At 31.8% G+C, this 15,777-nt stretch overlaps 2 protein-coding genes across 2 annotated transcripts in view; one reads left to right on the top strand and one right to left on the bottom strand.

The window, feature by feature from the left end:
- Nucleotides 1-8,436, bottom strand: part of LOC134721016 (cilia- and flagella-associated protein 44-like) — a 34,088-nt gene extending 25,652 nt beyond the window's left edge. The window contains exons 1-4 of the mRNA XM_063583668.1: nt 8,339-8,436; nt 2,819-2,944; nt 1,417-1,968; nt 717-870 (exon numbers count right to left, since the gene is read on the bottom strand). Of these exons, the coding sequence (XP_063439738.1) occupies nt 717-870; nt 1,417-1,968; nt 2,819-2,944; nt 8,339-8,384 (878 nt within the window). The 5' untranslated portion in view covers nt 8,385-8,436. The remainder of the gene's footprint in view (nt 1-716; nt 871-1,416; nt 1,969-2,818; nt 2,945-8,338) is intronic.
- A 1,268-nt stretch (nt 8,437-9,704) lies between these two features.
- LOC134721015 (uncharacterized) lies at nt 9,705-13,897 on the top strand. Its single transcript, XM_063583667.1, has 6 exons — nt 9,705-9,903; nt 10,836-10,974; nt 11,334-11,414; nt 11,725-11,991; nt 12,757-12,834; nt 13,777-13,897. Exons 1-6 carry the CDS (start codon nt 9,873-9,875, stop codon nt 13,817-13,819), a joined length of 639 nt encoding a protein of 212 aa, XP_063439737.1. The 5' UTR covers nt 9,705-9,872; the 3' UTR covers nt 13,820-13,897.
- Nucleotides 13,898-15,777: the final 1,880 nt, after the last annotated feature.

The raw sequence follows: 15,777 nt of genomic DNA, 5'->3' as shown, positions 1-15,777 counted from the left end.
TAATATTGTTAGGCAAAATTAAAAATATGTTTGTTTCCACTCCCCCCACCCGGGTCAAAAATAAGCCCACAGGTCAAAAAATTATTTTCCACAAAAAAATCGAAATTATTTTTTTCCTGAAAATAATTTGTTTCCATTTTTGGAAAGTGCTTAAAAGCAGAAGGATTGATAATCTAAATAAATACACTCCAATTGAGCAAAAACAACTGATAAGTGGCATGGACTGGACAAGTCAAACCATTCATATGACCATGCTATGACAATCACATCCAGTTAAAAAAAAACAAAAAAAAAAAAAAAACCTGTCTGTTTACAAAGGGTAGATGCGGGGGAGGGGAAACATACATTCTTTTTAATGTGGCCTTAGGCCACTCTTTATTGATTTACAATTGTTAAATTTCATATTTGTTCAATTCAAATATTTGTCAAAGGTTATGGTCACAGATTTCAAGGTTTTCAAAATTATCGCTCCATTTTAATGAAATCCACAATTTTCTTTTCAAAATGTCATCCCTAGCACCAGTGGTAAACAATTCACAAGAAATCAATTTCTCACTTTAAAAGTAAGAAAGAAAAAGAAACAAAGTTTGGGCATTGCTTGCTAAATATTCATTTTGAGAAAAAATATACAGATAAATTTATTTCTTACAGTCTAACAAGAATTTAATTTTGAACACGATATAGAAGCAGAAGCAAGTTTATGAATTAAAGGATACTGTAAACTAAGCATATCTTGTGGAAGTCCTGATCCTTCAGATACAGTGGCCTTAGAAACAAAGGTATCATAATCATAGAAGAAATCATCTGCAATGGTTTTTTCATCTTTTTTCTTTTCTTTCTTATGTTCAGATTCATCTGTCTCTTTTTCCTCTGAAAAATAAATTTCATTAAAATAAGGGAAAAGGTAGTATAATATTGGTTAGCATAAATATAAATAGTTCAAAATATTTGAATACATTTCAATGAATACTGATTTCAGTCAATCAGAAGGAATATTGCAGAAGATCAATTTCAATGCTTTTTTTTGTAAAATACAAGTACCAATAGGGTTTTACATTAAAATACATTTGTACATACATGCACATATATTTCATGAAAAGATGTGCGTAGCAAACGAGATAATTATCAGTGTATTTCAGTCATGAGTTGAATATTTTTTTATATTTGAATTCTTTTTTTTTAAAGAAATTAATGTAAAACATGTAAGGAACTTTATCTTTTTTCTATGCATTCACAATTTGTTTTGATCCACCTTTATTGACCTCTTGTTAACGCCTATTGTTGTATGACATCAGAGTGTGAAATTGAACCCCGTTTATTCCACATGTGAAATTATCGTTTTTTATTTAACTGGGAAATCAATGTAATTCATTGCAACCTATGTAATAACATAAAATATATATCTACCATACTGACCTTCGACACCCTCTTTAGCGCTCTGGTTTGTATCACCTTCTCCATCTTTATCTTTTTTGTCATCTCCATCTTCCTCTCCTTCTCCATCTTCTTTCTTTTGTACTTCCTCTTCTTTTTTCTGACCTTCATCTTCTTTCTTTTGTTCACCCTCTTCTGTCTTTTGTTCTACCTCTTCTTTCTTCTGTCCATCCTCTTCAGTCTTTTGTCCTTCATCTTCTTTCTTCGCTTCTTTGTTCTCCCCTTCATCTATTTTTGCTCCTTCAGCTTCTTTTTTCTCACCTTCTGTATCCTCTTTCTTTTCTCCTTCTTGTTCAGTTTTTATTTCCTTCTTCGTTTCAGACTTCTCTGCTTCCTTTTTCTCTCCTTCTGGTTTAGTTTCTTGGGTTGTCTCCTCTGGCTTCTGAACCTCTGGTACTTTTCCTTCATCTGTTGTACCCTCATCAGGTTTAGTTTTTACCGTTTCATCTTTAGGTTGCTCAGTTAGAGCAGTAGTCTCCCCTTCGGTGGGTTTCACTTCCTTTTCCTGGCTTTCTGAATCCTTTGCTACTGTTTCTTTAAAAAAAAAAAGAAACATAATCAGATTATTTGGTTCATCTCTTTTCATCTATGTATATTTGATCGAGAAAAAATGCTTTAAAAGTTTACAAAATATTTATAGGAAAGATGACTTCCATGAGCTATTCTTGAGAAATTAATGATTTTTAGCAAAATTTTGAAGATTAATCTGCCTAGTATGCTGCACAACAATGGTCTTTTTTTTGTAAGTGTGAGGCAAAAGGATTTAAAATATCAGAAAGTACCTCATATCAACTTTAATATTGTGTTTTTCTTTGTTGTGATGTTATACTTTTGTTTCAGAAAAGGGAGAAGGTTTGGTACCATTTAAAAGGTTTGATCCCACTGCATATGTTTGCAACCGTCCTTAGTCAGATATCTGATGTACAGTAGTTGTCATTTGTTTATGTTGTTAATACATGTTTCTCGTTTTTATATAGATAGAACCATTGGTTTTCCCGTTTGAATAGTTTTACATTACTAATTTTTTAGGCCTTTTTATAGCTTGCTGTTCATTGTGTGAGCTAAGGCTCCTTGTTGAAGGCCGTACCTTGACCTATAATGGTTTACTTTTATAAATTGTTATTTGGATGGAGAGTTGTCTCATTGGCACTCATATCCCATCTTTCTATATCTTCCCAAACATTAATTAATTCTCAAATTACATTTTTAATTTTCAAACAACATAATAGAAGCAAAGATTTAGGATTCATGAATGCTCTTCTCAATATAACATTAAGTATTGATCTTTTCTTCTTTTTGAGAAAAAATAATAGTGCTTTTTTACTGTCAGGGATTTCTTTTCATAGGATTATTTCAGCAATTTTGTTTCTATAGATTATGTTACCTTCAACTGGTTTCTCTTCCTGTTTTATCTGGTCTCCTTCAGTTGGTGGTTTATCTTCTGTAGGTTGCTCTGTCTTTGTCTCCTCAGTTTTGCCTGTGGTTTCTGTTGTTTCCTTTTGTGGCTCAGCTGAAGGATAAAGGGAGATAATTTAGTCAAATTAAACTAATTTCAGAACATGAGAATCATACAGATATATACAAAACAAAACAAGAAAATGAATCATTGATGCATAAACAAATGTAAAGTTAAGTAAAACAATTAAATATCATCATAAAATGAGTTGTTGAACAATGATCAATATGGAAACTTTCAAATAATAATCAATTATAATAAAAAAACAAATCTGGAAGCACAAGTAAACCATGAAAAAAGTGTACAAAATGCTAAATAAAAAGATTATAAATATATATATATATCATGCATTCAAAATTGGTTAAAAATTAGATCCGATATGTGTTAATGCACATGTATACAACTATCAGCAATAATCTTTCTTACAAGAGCTATGTTTGAAAATTGAATTTCCAATTTACAATGACAGATGCTTATAACTATCATGACTATTCTTAGAATTCAGGCAAGGGTGCTCATCGATGAATGACCCTCCCCTTCCTTAAAAAAAAACCCCAACAACCCCCAAAATAATTTGTAAAGTTAACTGACTAATATTCTGTGTATTATTGGTACCCATGGTTAACTTTATTGAACAAGTGATCGAATATTATAATGCACAATAAAAATAACTATAGAAATTTATTATTGCTGATCAGTTGTTTGTATAAATATCTCAATGTTAAAAGATAAATTCATTGAAAAATTGTGACACCTTCGACATCAAAGCTGTGATTTTAAAGTGAAAATAACACCAAGGTAACTGTGACCTGAATGTAAACTTAATGCACATAAATCTACAATGTAGAATATAATTGCAATTCATATTTAAAAAGACATAAAATCAGGTGAATGTGTGATTATGCAAAGATTTCATGCCATAATTTCATAAACATCATCAGATACAAAAATGTACAATGCACCATGCTTCCTGTCATGCCTGTGTGTGTATCAAAGTCATGCCTGTGTGTGTATCAAAGTCATGCCTGCAAACAATTGTGTTGTTTTTTGTCAATCCATGCAAAAGTCAATGACAAAACTGCTGATCTAAGCTGAAAATTGAGACTTTTTATAATGATGATTCAAAAGTGAGATTTACATAAGAAATACACAAATCAAATTATTTCAACATGAGAGTTTATTTCATCTACATTTATCTATACAGATATACATATATATGTAGTTTGAAATAGATCATGTTACATTTTGTTCCCAGATAAATAATTTGATTTGTATATTCTTACATCTAGTCAATATGATCATGCTGAATACTATGATATTGCTGCAGTAAGCTGAAATGTGTATCAATAAATTGATTGCGAAGGAATACCATCTTGTATAAAAGGCCTGTTTATATCAAATGTTAATATTTCCTGGGTCTGTGGTTCTTCTATCCTCCTCTTGTCTGGTTTCTCTATTTCTGTAGCAGATTCCTTCCATTCTTCTGTTGGTATTTGTTGATCTGATATATCTTTTTTATAAATAACAGTATTTCTTTCCTCCATATTTGCATTATCAGATTCTGCCTTGTTTGTTCCTTGTTGAGTTTCCTGCAGACTGTTACTGACAAAACCTTTGTTGGTAGACCTCCTTTCGTCATTTTCAGTTTGTAATTTAGTAGAAATATCTCTAGCTTTATTTGACTCAGTTTCTCTTTCTTGTTGTTCAAGCTTAGGTTCAGTTTTATCTAAATTACTGACAGGGTCAGTCTTATTGAGGCTATAATTTTTTTCTTCATATACAATTATCCTTTCCTTTTGCAACACACTTTCTGTAGCTGTTGGGACAACCTGACTAACATTCTGATGCTCCTTATCTTTGCTAGTTACATTTTCTTTGTCCTTGTTTTTTCCAGATTTATCTAAAAGATTCTCGCTCTGAACATGGACAGGTGACTTGGTTCTAGTTTTTGCTTCAAGTGTTTCAACTTGACCAATAGAGGTTTTAAGCTTAATATGTTCAAACTCTGGATTTACATCTCCTGTATATTTTTTGTCTTGTCTAGTATTAACAGTGCCTCCATCTGATAAATAATCATCTGGTTCAATTGGTGGCAAAACTTTCTCCCTGGAAAAAATCTCCCTTCTTTCCTTTGCAGTATTTCCAGATTTCTGATGAACAGGAGACAGAATACTTATGCTTTCATCTGCGTTATAATTTTCACCCTCATTATTTACTGATTTATCTCCCTTTGCTGTCTGAGGTGGTTCATATTCAGGATCATCTTCATGTTTTATTCGATATCGACGTAAAGCCTCAGCACGTAAATGAGATGTTGCATGCTTCAGATTTTTAGATTTTTTGGCCTTCCATAAATCTGCACCTTTGTACACATAAGAAACAATTAATGTCCTTTTCAGATGTGAAAAGTAATATTTATCTCTAAAGAAATCATAGAATTTTCAAACATACTCAGTCATAATGTTAACACTTGAACAATTGTAAAAAAAAAAATATGTAAATATACTAAACTACAGACTACTTAAATCAATTGTAAGGAAGATTATATGATGATCAAAATGTTGTGGTTATATAATGTTCCCATAGTACAACCAAAAACACCCTTGAAGTAATTTAAAAATCTTCTAAACAAATAAAAAAGGGAATGAATTTATATATAGTTATACCAATGTATGTGCAGGGTTCTCGCTAAGGCGAGTCCATGAGTCCTGGACTCATCAAAATCTGTCTGGACTCACCATTTTTAAAACTGGTGAGTCCACAGATGCATCAAGATTGTAAAGTTTTGTATAAACTGAACACAGTTAAACACAAATATCATCATTTTATAGCAAAAGTTTAAAAAGTAATTTGAATTTAATGTCATTTCATTGGTCTGTTAGGCCATGGAGGATAAAATATAACATAATATTGGAATAAAATATATTCTTCTTGCTGTTGGACTCACCATGGCCAAAAATGACGAGTCCCTGGACTCGCCTTCAAAAATCCTTAGCGGGAACCCTGTATGTGTACATACTTAACAAAATAAAACCGTTATAGAACATTAACTAGAAACTGAAATTTGTAATAAAACAATACAATAACATTTATTTTAAAGTTTGGTTGGATCATAATTTAACACGACAACAGCAAAATAAAAAAAAGGTCTCAAAATAATATTCTTTGCATGCCCATACGAAATTATAAGGAGTATTACACCTGGAAATAAGGCGTAAACCAGGCGTAAGTGGTAGTTACGTGTCTAGATCCAAGCGTAAGGGAGCAGGAAACGTAAATTTGTAGCCCTTACGGGCGTAAGAAAAAGCAGTAAACCTGGTGTAAATTGAAATAAGCAAGGCGTAAGTTTTCTTACTGGCGTAAATTTTCTTACAGCGTAAAACTGTTGGTATGGCTTATATAGAAATACCCATAATGCTTTGTTTAAAGGATCATGGGATTTTTTTTCAAAATTTGGCTCTTTGGTTTTAGTTTGCAAGAGACATGGCAGCTTCATATATTCAGGGATAATTTGCTTGTTTTGTGCTTTTTGGAAGAATCTGAAATTGGAAAAACTGAATCAAATAAATTAATGAAAATTGTGAAATAGAAGGAAAGTTACGTAATACATGGTAAATAATAATAATGTGAGTATAATTTAAAGTATTATGTTCTATCAGAGTTTTTGAAATCCCAAAACCTTTATTCTTGGATAATAACATTAAAATCTTTTACTTTAAGTTAAACTGCAGTATTATCATTTATATTTTAGTTCAAAAGACAATAATTTTCAAAAACAACTTTGTTAAAATGCAACTTTTATTTCAAGAAAAAAATAATGGTCATAATTCTTATTTAAACTTAAACTTTATATTTGAGCCATTGTCTGCATAAAATGTATTTATCTTTATATTAGCTTCTTAAATGGTTAATATTTCAAGTTTTATGTCAAACAATAAAAAATAAAAACAACAGTACAGAAGTTTGTATCAAATACACAAAAGTACACAGCTCAGGTTAATACACTGAACTAAAATAAGTGTAGTATTATGTAGGGATTTTACGCCTGGTTTATTTATTGACCAGGTGTACTCATTTGCATATTACGCTTATTTTTTTGTGAACCAGACGTACTCATTTAAATATAACACCTAATTTTATGCCTAGTTTACGCCTTCTTTACGCCAAGTTTACGCCTGGACATGCATTTTGCAAACACTGCAATGCCGCCAGGATAAAGTATGATTTTTACGCCTGGTTTCCGTGTCAAATATATGGGTGTCACAGTTCCTACAGGCTGTTATTGTTAATTTAACATATATTTAATAAATTCAAGTGCAAAACTTGATAATATTTCTATTAACAAATACATGTATGTATGGACATATCATCACAATTGATTATTTATTAAGACTTGGAAACAAATAAATCATCTTGATCATTGCACATATCAATGTGAAATGTTTCCAAACTATTTTTTTTTAATTTCCTTCTATATTTTGCTTGTTTAAAAGTTTTAAATTACATGTCCAAATAATATATACTTATATAAAATTAATAAATTTATTAAGTAAGCTAATTGAGGGGAGTTAGTAAATTACACAAGTATGAGGTCAACTCCCTACTGACACATGTAAAAGGATTTGGATAACAGGCTTCATTTATATTTTCTTTAATATATGTGTTTCTCTTTCCTTTTTTGTCATTCTTTAAATTATAACCCACCATTAATCAGTATTTGTACCAAAAATAGTTTCTGTCCATTTTTCTCTTATATTCTTTTATTTGACCCCCCTTTTTTCCCTTATTTGTATTCTGAAAACACCATGCAGGCTGTGTCTGGTCAAAGGTTTCATTATACTTCATAGCCACAAGATCTACCAAGTGTGGCTCTATCTGATTAGTCTGACAGTGTTGAATTGAAATATAGACCAGTAGACCATCTTATTATACACCTTATCGCTAATCCCGTCTAACCCGGCCACTTGAACTATTGACGTCAACAACAATCATGACAATCACTTTTCCATTGTGGCGTCAGATATTTTGTTGTACATTATTGTATGACGTCAAAATATTACGGGAACCTGTGTGATATCCTGTAATGGCAGACAAATAGCGATAAGGTGTATTGTGTTGTTTTTACATATAACAAAAAAAGACTGTGTCTGTCAGTATAACATAATATGTAAAGGTATCATTTTGTCGAACATTGTGAAAATGTGGGTATGATTGGGCGATGATGAATAATCACGCTGCCTCTAAACTAGCCATCTTTGGGCAGAATATCTGCTTAGCTAAAGATTTTATGCAAAATTGAATTTCATTTGCAAACGGGCACTGACCAATCTAGTTTATTCCAATTCTAAGCTCAATTGTCATGAATTCGTAAAGGCGACATTAAGCATTTGAAGGGTGAGTTTCTGTTTATATCTAATTTACCAATTGAAAATTTAATGTTCTTTATACCTGTTTCTTCGGGTTTTGGCGAAGACTTATCGCCCTCACCGTCCATCTTGAATTTACACCGTTGCTACGTCAAATGCGCATGCTTGCGGGGAAATAACTCTATTTACCCGCGGTTTTCTGAATAATTTTATTTCTAAAAATAGCGTTCTTTAATATATATATTGACTATTAGACTTGTTATACATTTTGTTAATATTAAATGTCTCTGAAAAGGTGTAAATAAGTTACTTTAAGGCTTAGAATCCAAATAATAATAGCTAAAGATTTGCATGACATTTTTTTTTTAAAAGTGGTTATGAAAATGCTAAGATCTCTAAGACTTAGTCCAAGACCGTTTTTTTTAATCGGCAAGTTTTTTTTTTAAAGATTGTTATGTGATGGCTATAATCAATACATATTCACAATCACAAATTAGTTCAAGGTAGTGCATTCATGGGGGAAATATGCATAACGCATACCCGAAAAAAGAACCGTGGCGTGAATCACCGACAGTCATGACAGTATTCTTATAAATGATTTTAACATTCAAATTTGGATTAATTCATTGATTGATTGATTGGTTATTGCTTTACGCTGCATCAGCAAAAAATGCTATATCACGGCGGTTCAATATTGGAACTTAATGTAGAATACTTGAAATGGCACATTCAATAAATTAAAAACAATTTTCTGTTTCTGATAAAATCAATTAAGTATAGACCTAATATGAAATGCTTCTGACCAAAATAAAAAATAATGTATTATTAAAGAGTCAAAGAGTTTCTAAATATATAAAATAGCATAATAATGTGAATACGTATACATTTACTGTGTGCAGCCATTCAAATCATCGTTTTTACATATGTTTAATATTTATTCCAAGTCAATTTTTTTTTTAATTTAACTCTTATTTTTCATGAGAAGAGTATTATTTTTTTTAATGAGGAAATGTTTGCTATTTCGTTTCGGGAAGATTGAGTTTTTTGTTGTTTTTTTTATCAATTTTATACTTCGGATTACTCCTGATTAACATCGTCATGTAAACAGATATGGAAAACAATGAAACTTACAAGATGAAATTCAAAAGTCTGAGATGATCAGTACTACATCTGCATTTACGCCACTGATGGAAAAGAATAAATATCATAAAAGAACAACTTTTTATACATATTGTATCCTAATACAAGACAGTTTGGATGAGGACCACACAATCTCATGAATTTTATTTTCTTCAAAGTGAGTTTTTTAATATTAAAAAAAGTTAGTGTACACTAACAGTTATAATGTTTAATCTTAGTTGTGAACATATAAAAATAGATTGCCCCGAGGGCGATATGTAAGGCCCCCACTATAATTCATCATATTCTGTTTTATATATCATCTTACAAGAATGATGACATTGACAAATGATTAAGACGTTGATTTAATTTATTCAAGAATGTATATTATGGGAAGTGTTGTATGACGTGTTTAAACTAAACAAAAACATCGTTATAAGAATATAAATTTATGTTTGTTTTCCAACAGTTCACAACTGAGATAGACAAATCCCGAGATGAAGCTGATATTGCCCTGTTGCCTATTTGGTAAGTTCTTTTATATCCGGTTTGTTTTGTTCACACATCGTTGTCAATATAATGCGATTTTCTACACAAGAAAATGCATGTACATGTACCAAGTCAGAAATATGACAGTTGAATTGTCCATTCGTTTGCTGTGTTTGAGCTTTTCATATTGGAAATGTATTAGGGAATTTCCAATTTGAATGTTCCCAAGAGCTCGTTATTTTTGTTATTTTTACTTTCAATCATTATTATAAACATAATGATTACTAAAACGGTATCAGCACAAATAAAAGGTATATCAAATTTAAACAACATTGTAAACACTTTAGTGACATATTCCATCGTATGGACTGTGTGTGATATTACTCGTTTATACTCGATTGTCTATCACAAATTCATGTATTTGGTTTTGATGTTATATTTGTTATTCTCGTTGGATATTGTCTGATGCTCGGTCCGTTTCTGTGTGTGTTACATTTTAGTGTTATGTCGTTGTTCTCCTCTTATATTTAATGCGTTTCCCTCGGTTTTAGTTTGTTACCCCGACGATTTTGTTTTTACCACTTTGCCTTTATTTATAGAAAATACTTCAATCGATCATCAACTTGGGATCCAATAACCTGAAACTTTTAGAGGAAACAAACAATGGCTTATACACTCTGATGCCCATATATAGTTGTCCCCTTGGCAATTATATTACCCGTCCTCTTTATTTTTATAAGTTATACACACAATTGTGCATGTACAACCGATTTTGGACAAAACTTCTCAATGCCCCATTATTCATGCAGATTCAAATACAAGCGAATGACATAATAAGTCAGACTCTTTTAAATGATAGCTGCCTTTTGACATGATCTTCACTACTACTATCGTTTGACTGATTTACAAATCATTTGACATTACTTGCCTGTTTTCCAATGTATGTCAAATAATCGTATGTCTCTTTTTAGCGTTATTGGCGCTTAAATGTGTACAAGGATCACCTCGGAAAAACAAAGTCAAGAAAACTGGACCAAGCTGTCCTAGATATCCTACTAGATATGAGGGAGAATCGTTGGTCATTGAGATTGAAAAGGGGGAGTGTGAAATGTAAGTATAATTGAAAGATGGACGGATTTGGTTAAATACACCACTAAACAGATAAAGTCATAATATTCTGAAACGTTATCTTAACCCAAGAAAACTCCGTTTAGTAATGTATTATACGCCCCCTAAAATCAAAATAACTTTGACAAATTGTTTCTGTTAACCATGTTTAAGGCTGTTTCATCGGAACTTTGATGGATAGTTGTCGCATGGCAGCCATATCTCGTCTACTTATTTATACATTTGTTTTGTCTTTATTGATAACCTTTTCTATCCCTTCTGCACTTTTAAATAAAAACAATAAATAAAGCAGAAATTATCAAAACTATACATATTATACGACAGTATACTTGAAATTTCAGGGTCATAGCATCTATGAATATGCACGAACAGAATGTAGATAAAGTGAAGTCTTTTAGAAAACGTGTGAAAGCTGTATTGAGGTAAGTTTTTAACAGCTAAATAACAGATTCATGAAGAAGTATTTGAAGTGATCACAACAGCCAAAACCATGCATATCTCCTTTAGACAGACTGTTTTGAACCAGGTAAGTTAGACGGAGATATCAGAACTGAAAGATGTTAATTAAAAGACTAAAAGCTGGAGTAGGCATAAAACGCTAACTTAGAATAAGACAGCAACTTAAAAGTAGAAATTAAGAACAAATACATTGAGAGATAAAGATATTCATGTAAACAGATAATATATACGGCTTTTCAATATAATTAGTTTGGTTTGTTTTTTTGTCTCCAGAAAAGTCAACATGCCAACTGTTACCTTCCGTTCTTTGATGACTATTTATGAAGAAGGATCCAGTCGAACACCAAGCAATGGAATAAGTAATAATGTGGTACCTGGAAGTCAAGTCAATAATACTTCTCAAATAACAGTCATCAATCCAAACACAGACATAGGATCGCAATATCCAGGACAGGAAGTTGGTAATAAATGTACGAAAACGGACTACAGATTTGTTGGACCTGTTCTAATTATTGACACAGTCCCGGGAGAGTGCCAGATGTAAGTTGGAATAATTGTATCACGACTGTTGTAGCAGGATCTGCTTACCCTTCCGGAGCACCTGATATCGCCCCCAATTGTTGGTGGGGTTCGTGTTGCTTATTCTTTAGTTGTATATGTTGTGTCATGTGTACTATTGTTTGTCTTGGTATTTTCATTTTTAGCCATGGCGTTGTCAGTTTATTTTCCAATAATGAGTTTGACTGTCCCTCTGGTATCTTTTTTTAACTCTTGTTGAAAACTTTAAGATGAAAAACAGCATTGCAAATAAACTCATCATAGATACGAGGACTAAATTTTGTATATACGCCAGACGCGCGTTTCGTCTACAAAAGACTCATCATTAAAGTTATTTTGAATGTGTATCTGTAATATACTTAGGACAACAACACACATAAGTGCAGGGGCGGATGCAGGAATTTTCGAAAGGGGGGTGCTAACCCAGGGCAAAAGAGGGGGGGGGTGCAAAACATATGTCCCGATACAAATGCATTGATCGGCAAAAATAAAGGGGGGTGCGCACCCCCGGAACCCCCCCCCCCCCCCCCCTCTGGATCCGCCACTGCATAAGTGCATATGGTTTCAAACTATTATTTGATTAGTTTGTTCTTGTAATAATATATCAGTATAAAGTTGCTTTTTTAATTTTGCATTTATTTGTATATATATTGTGTCTGCATATCATATATAACGTTACAATGTTTTGTTGAAGAGGTGCTTTTTACGTGTTTAAAACGTAATTCATATTTTTAATTCTATACTTAGGATGATAGTTGCACATGGAGACAGAAAGAATAAAGTGTTTAAACGTCTGAATAAAAAAGGAAAACCAATAAGACCAAGGTAAATATAACAACATTAAATAGTTGCTGGTAATGTAATTGATTGAACTGTCCAGGACAAATATTCACCAAACGGTTTATAGGACAAATATATACCAAACGGTCAACGAGAAAACTATTCACATAACGGTTAGGTAGACAACTATCCATCGAACTGCCAATGAGACAACTATCTACCAAACGGTCAATGAGACAACTATCTACCAAACGTTCAATGGAACAATTGTTCACCAAACGGTCAGTATGACAACTATCCACCAAATGGTTAATATCATGACAACTATCTACAAACGGTCCATATGATAATTGTTCACCAAACGGTCAAGAGGACTAATGTCCCACCAAACGGTCAAAATGACATGTATCCATCAAACGGTTAAGAGGACATCTATACAGTAATTGAGTTAAATTATTTGTTTTTCGTTTGTCATTTTACCTGGACTTCCTTTCATGAACATTTGAAATTGCATGCTTTTGGCCTCGATGGTGATTGCAAAAAGTAAAATCCGCCAAAAAAAAACAAACTCTGAGGAAAATTCAAAACGGAAAGTCTCCAATCAAGTAGCAAAATTAAAAGCTCAAACACATCAAACGAATGGATAACAACTGTCATATTCATTTAACCAAGAAGCCATGCACAAAAGGCACATAGACAACGCACATGAGCAAACATTAGACAAGAATACAAAAAAAACTAGACAAATACAACTCGGGTGTCCATATCAATACAAACAAATCTTTTAAAACATTTGTTACAATTGTGTAAGTTTTAATACAATTAATCAGTAAAACTTTACTTGTTTTGAACTATGGGCTAGATTTTCTTGAACCCATATTTCATGCATGTTTATGCTTATTCCGTCAGTAAGAGAAGTCCAAAAGTAAGTTTTCCCATACTTTAACAGATATTTTTTCACTGAATATTTTGTCTTTTATTTTACAGGAAAAAGATCATGTTTGAATATATCGACGAACAATTTTTCTGAACACCTCAACATAATACTCTATGAAATCCGTTGTAAAAATTTTGTATATGTTTTTGAATAAAATATATAAATGATCAAGTCAAAATATAATTTAGCCCAACCAATCACTCAAGTTCTTGTCCTAGAATGTCTCCCAGAAAACATTTCTATACAGATCTTCATTCAAAAGAGAAAATAGTAAATTGTATACACCAAAAGAAAAGAAAAAGTACCAAAAGAAAAAAAGTACCAAAAGAAAAACAAAGTAAGAAAAAAGCTGAGTACGAAATTTTAGCTTTTAATAAACATAAGTTTTATGCTGTCATTAATTTGTTTCCGAAATAAAAAAAAATAGTAATCTTAATTAAACCTTTTTAAAATTATGTTAAATTCTTTTTTATATATAAATGTACCCATTGCTCTTATCTTGCAACTTTAATGCAGCAAACTCACCTGTGTTATCCTTTCGTTTTAATTATACACATGTCGACATGCAAATTCACGCAAATTCGTGTGCGAATATATATGAGCTGCAAGTTTACACTTTAACATCCTTTGTAAAATAAATTTTGAAGCAAAATATCTTTTGGGTAAAGCTCTTAATCATATGCGAATATTAATAACAATAATTCAAAACGAAGCTTTTGTGGCTGTTTTTTTGTTTTACACTAAACGGTTAAACATGAAACAATAATGTCAATATGTATGGGCAAAATTCAAAATTAAATAAGAAAAATGTACGTCTTATGTTAATTATAAGGGTATTATTTGATAAATTTAGAATACTTTTTTATTTTCTAATTCAAGGGCATAAAAAGTGACCCTTTAATACCTTCTGGTTTTTGGTGACGACAATAAAATCAATGGTTCTTGATTATATTTTTCTTAATTTTAATATGCACTGCACCCGAATATGATTGTACTCTTAACTTTCCATAAAGAATAGTTCGGTGGTATATTACCCAAACGTTTGTCATGCTTTACGTGTACATGTAATGGTATCTTTTGTTGTTTACTTTGTGTTATTCCCACTTTTTGAATATCTTTTATACATGTGTTGACCTGTTTAACCAATATTGGTAGTAGTTCTTTTAAAATATTTCCCATTTTATTACTTTCGTCTGCACTTTTTCCATTGACAACGTTTTTATCCACTTACTTTTTTACCGTGCATTTCAGGTAAGGGTGAAGGTTGGTACCTATTAAAACGTTAAAAGCCGCTGCATTTGTTTGCACCTATCCTAAGTCAGGAACCTGCTGTTCAGTAGTTGTCGTTTGTTGATGTGGTTCATACGTCTTTCTCATTTCTTTTTTTATATATAGATTATACCGTTGTTTTTCCCGTTTGAATGGTTATACACAAGTCATTTCAAGGGCCCAATACGTCCCTCAACAACGAGCAAAGTTCATACTGCATATATAGCCACTAAATACTAACGACCTTAGTAATGTAAAAAAAATATGAACAAAAACATATATATGCAACACAGCAAAACACGAAAACCACTGAACTACAGGTCCTGACTTATGGCAGGCACGTGCATATAAAATCTGACAGAGTTAAACATGTTAGCTGGATCCCAAAATTATTTTAACCTGGGACAGTGATGAACAGTACAACATAAGAACCAACGATATAGAAATTTATATAACAAAATCATACAGTGAACGTGGCCGGGTACTTGTACATCCCAACAACAAAAGGCCACCAAGTACAGATCTCAGAGTACTCGCAGTTACTCTGAGAGAAAAATATGACTCTGTGCAATTCCAAGATACAGAAATCGATAGATTGAAGATACATAAAAGTGTAATAATACTATATAGTTTAATTTATGGATAACACACCAATAAAAACAATATTCAAAGATCTAATGAAAATTTTGAATCGGTAACCTTTTCAAATAAGTTTGTGCAAAGGATCGATAAAGTAAGTCTGTTTTGTGAAATAATTTTTAGAATTTGATTAAAATTCTATC

The sequence above is a fragment of the Mytilus trossulus genome, chromosome 6 (assembly GCF_036588685.1).
Source record: "Mytilus trossulus isolate FHL-02 chromosome 6, PNRI_Mtr1.1.1.hap1, whole genome shotgun sequence".
Classification (NCBI taxonomy): Eukaryota; Metazoa; Mollusca; class Bivalvia; order Mytilida; family Mytilidae; genus Mytilus; species Mytilus trossulus.
Note: the sequence above shows the minus strand (reverse complement) of the source record. Positions and strands in the feature narration are given on the sequence as shown.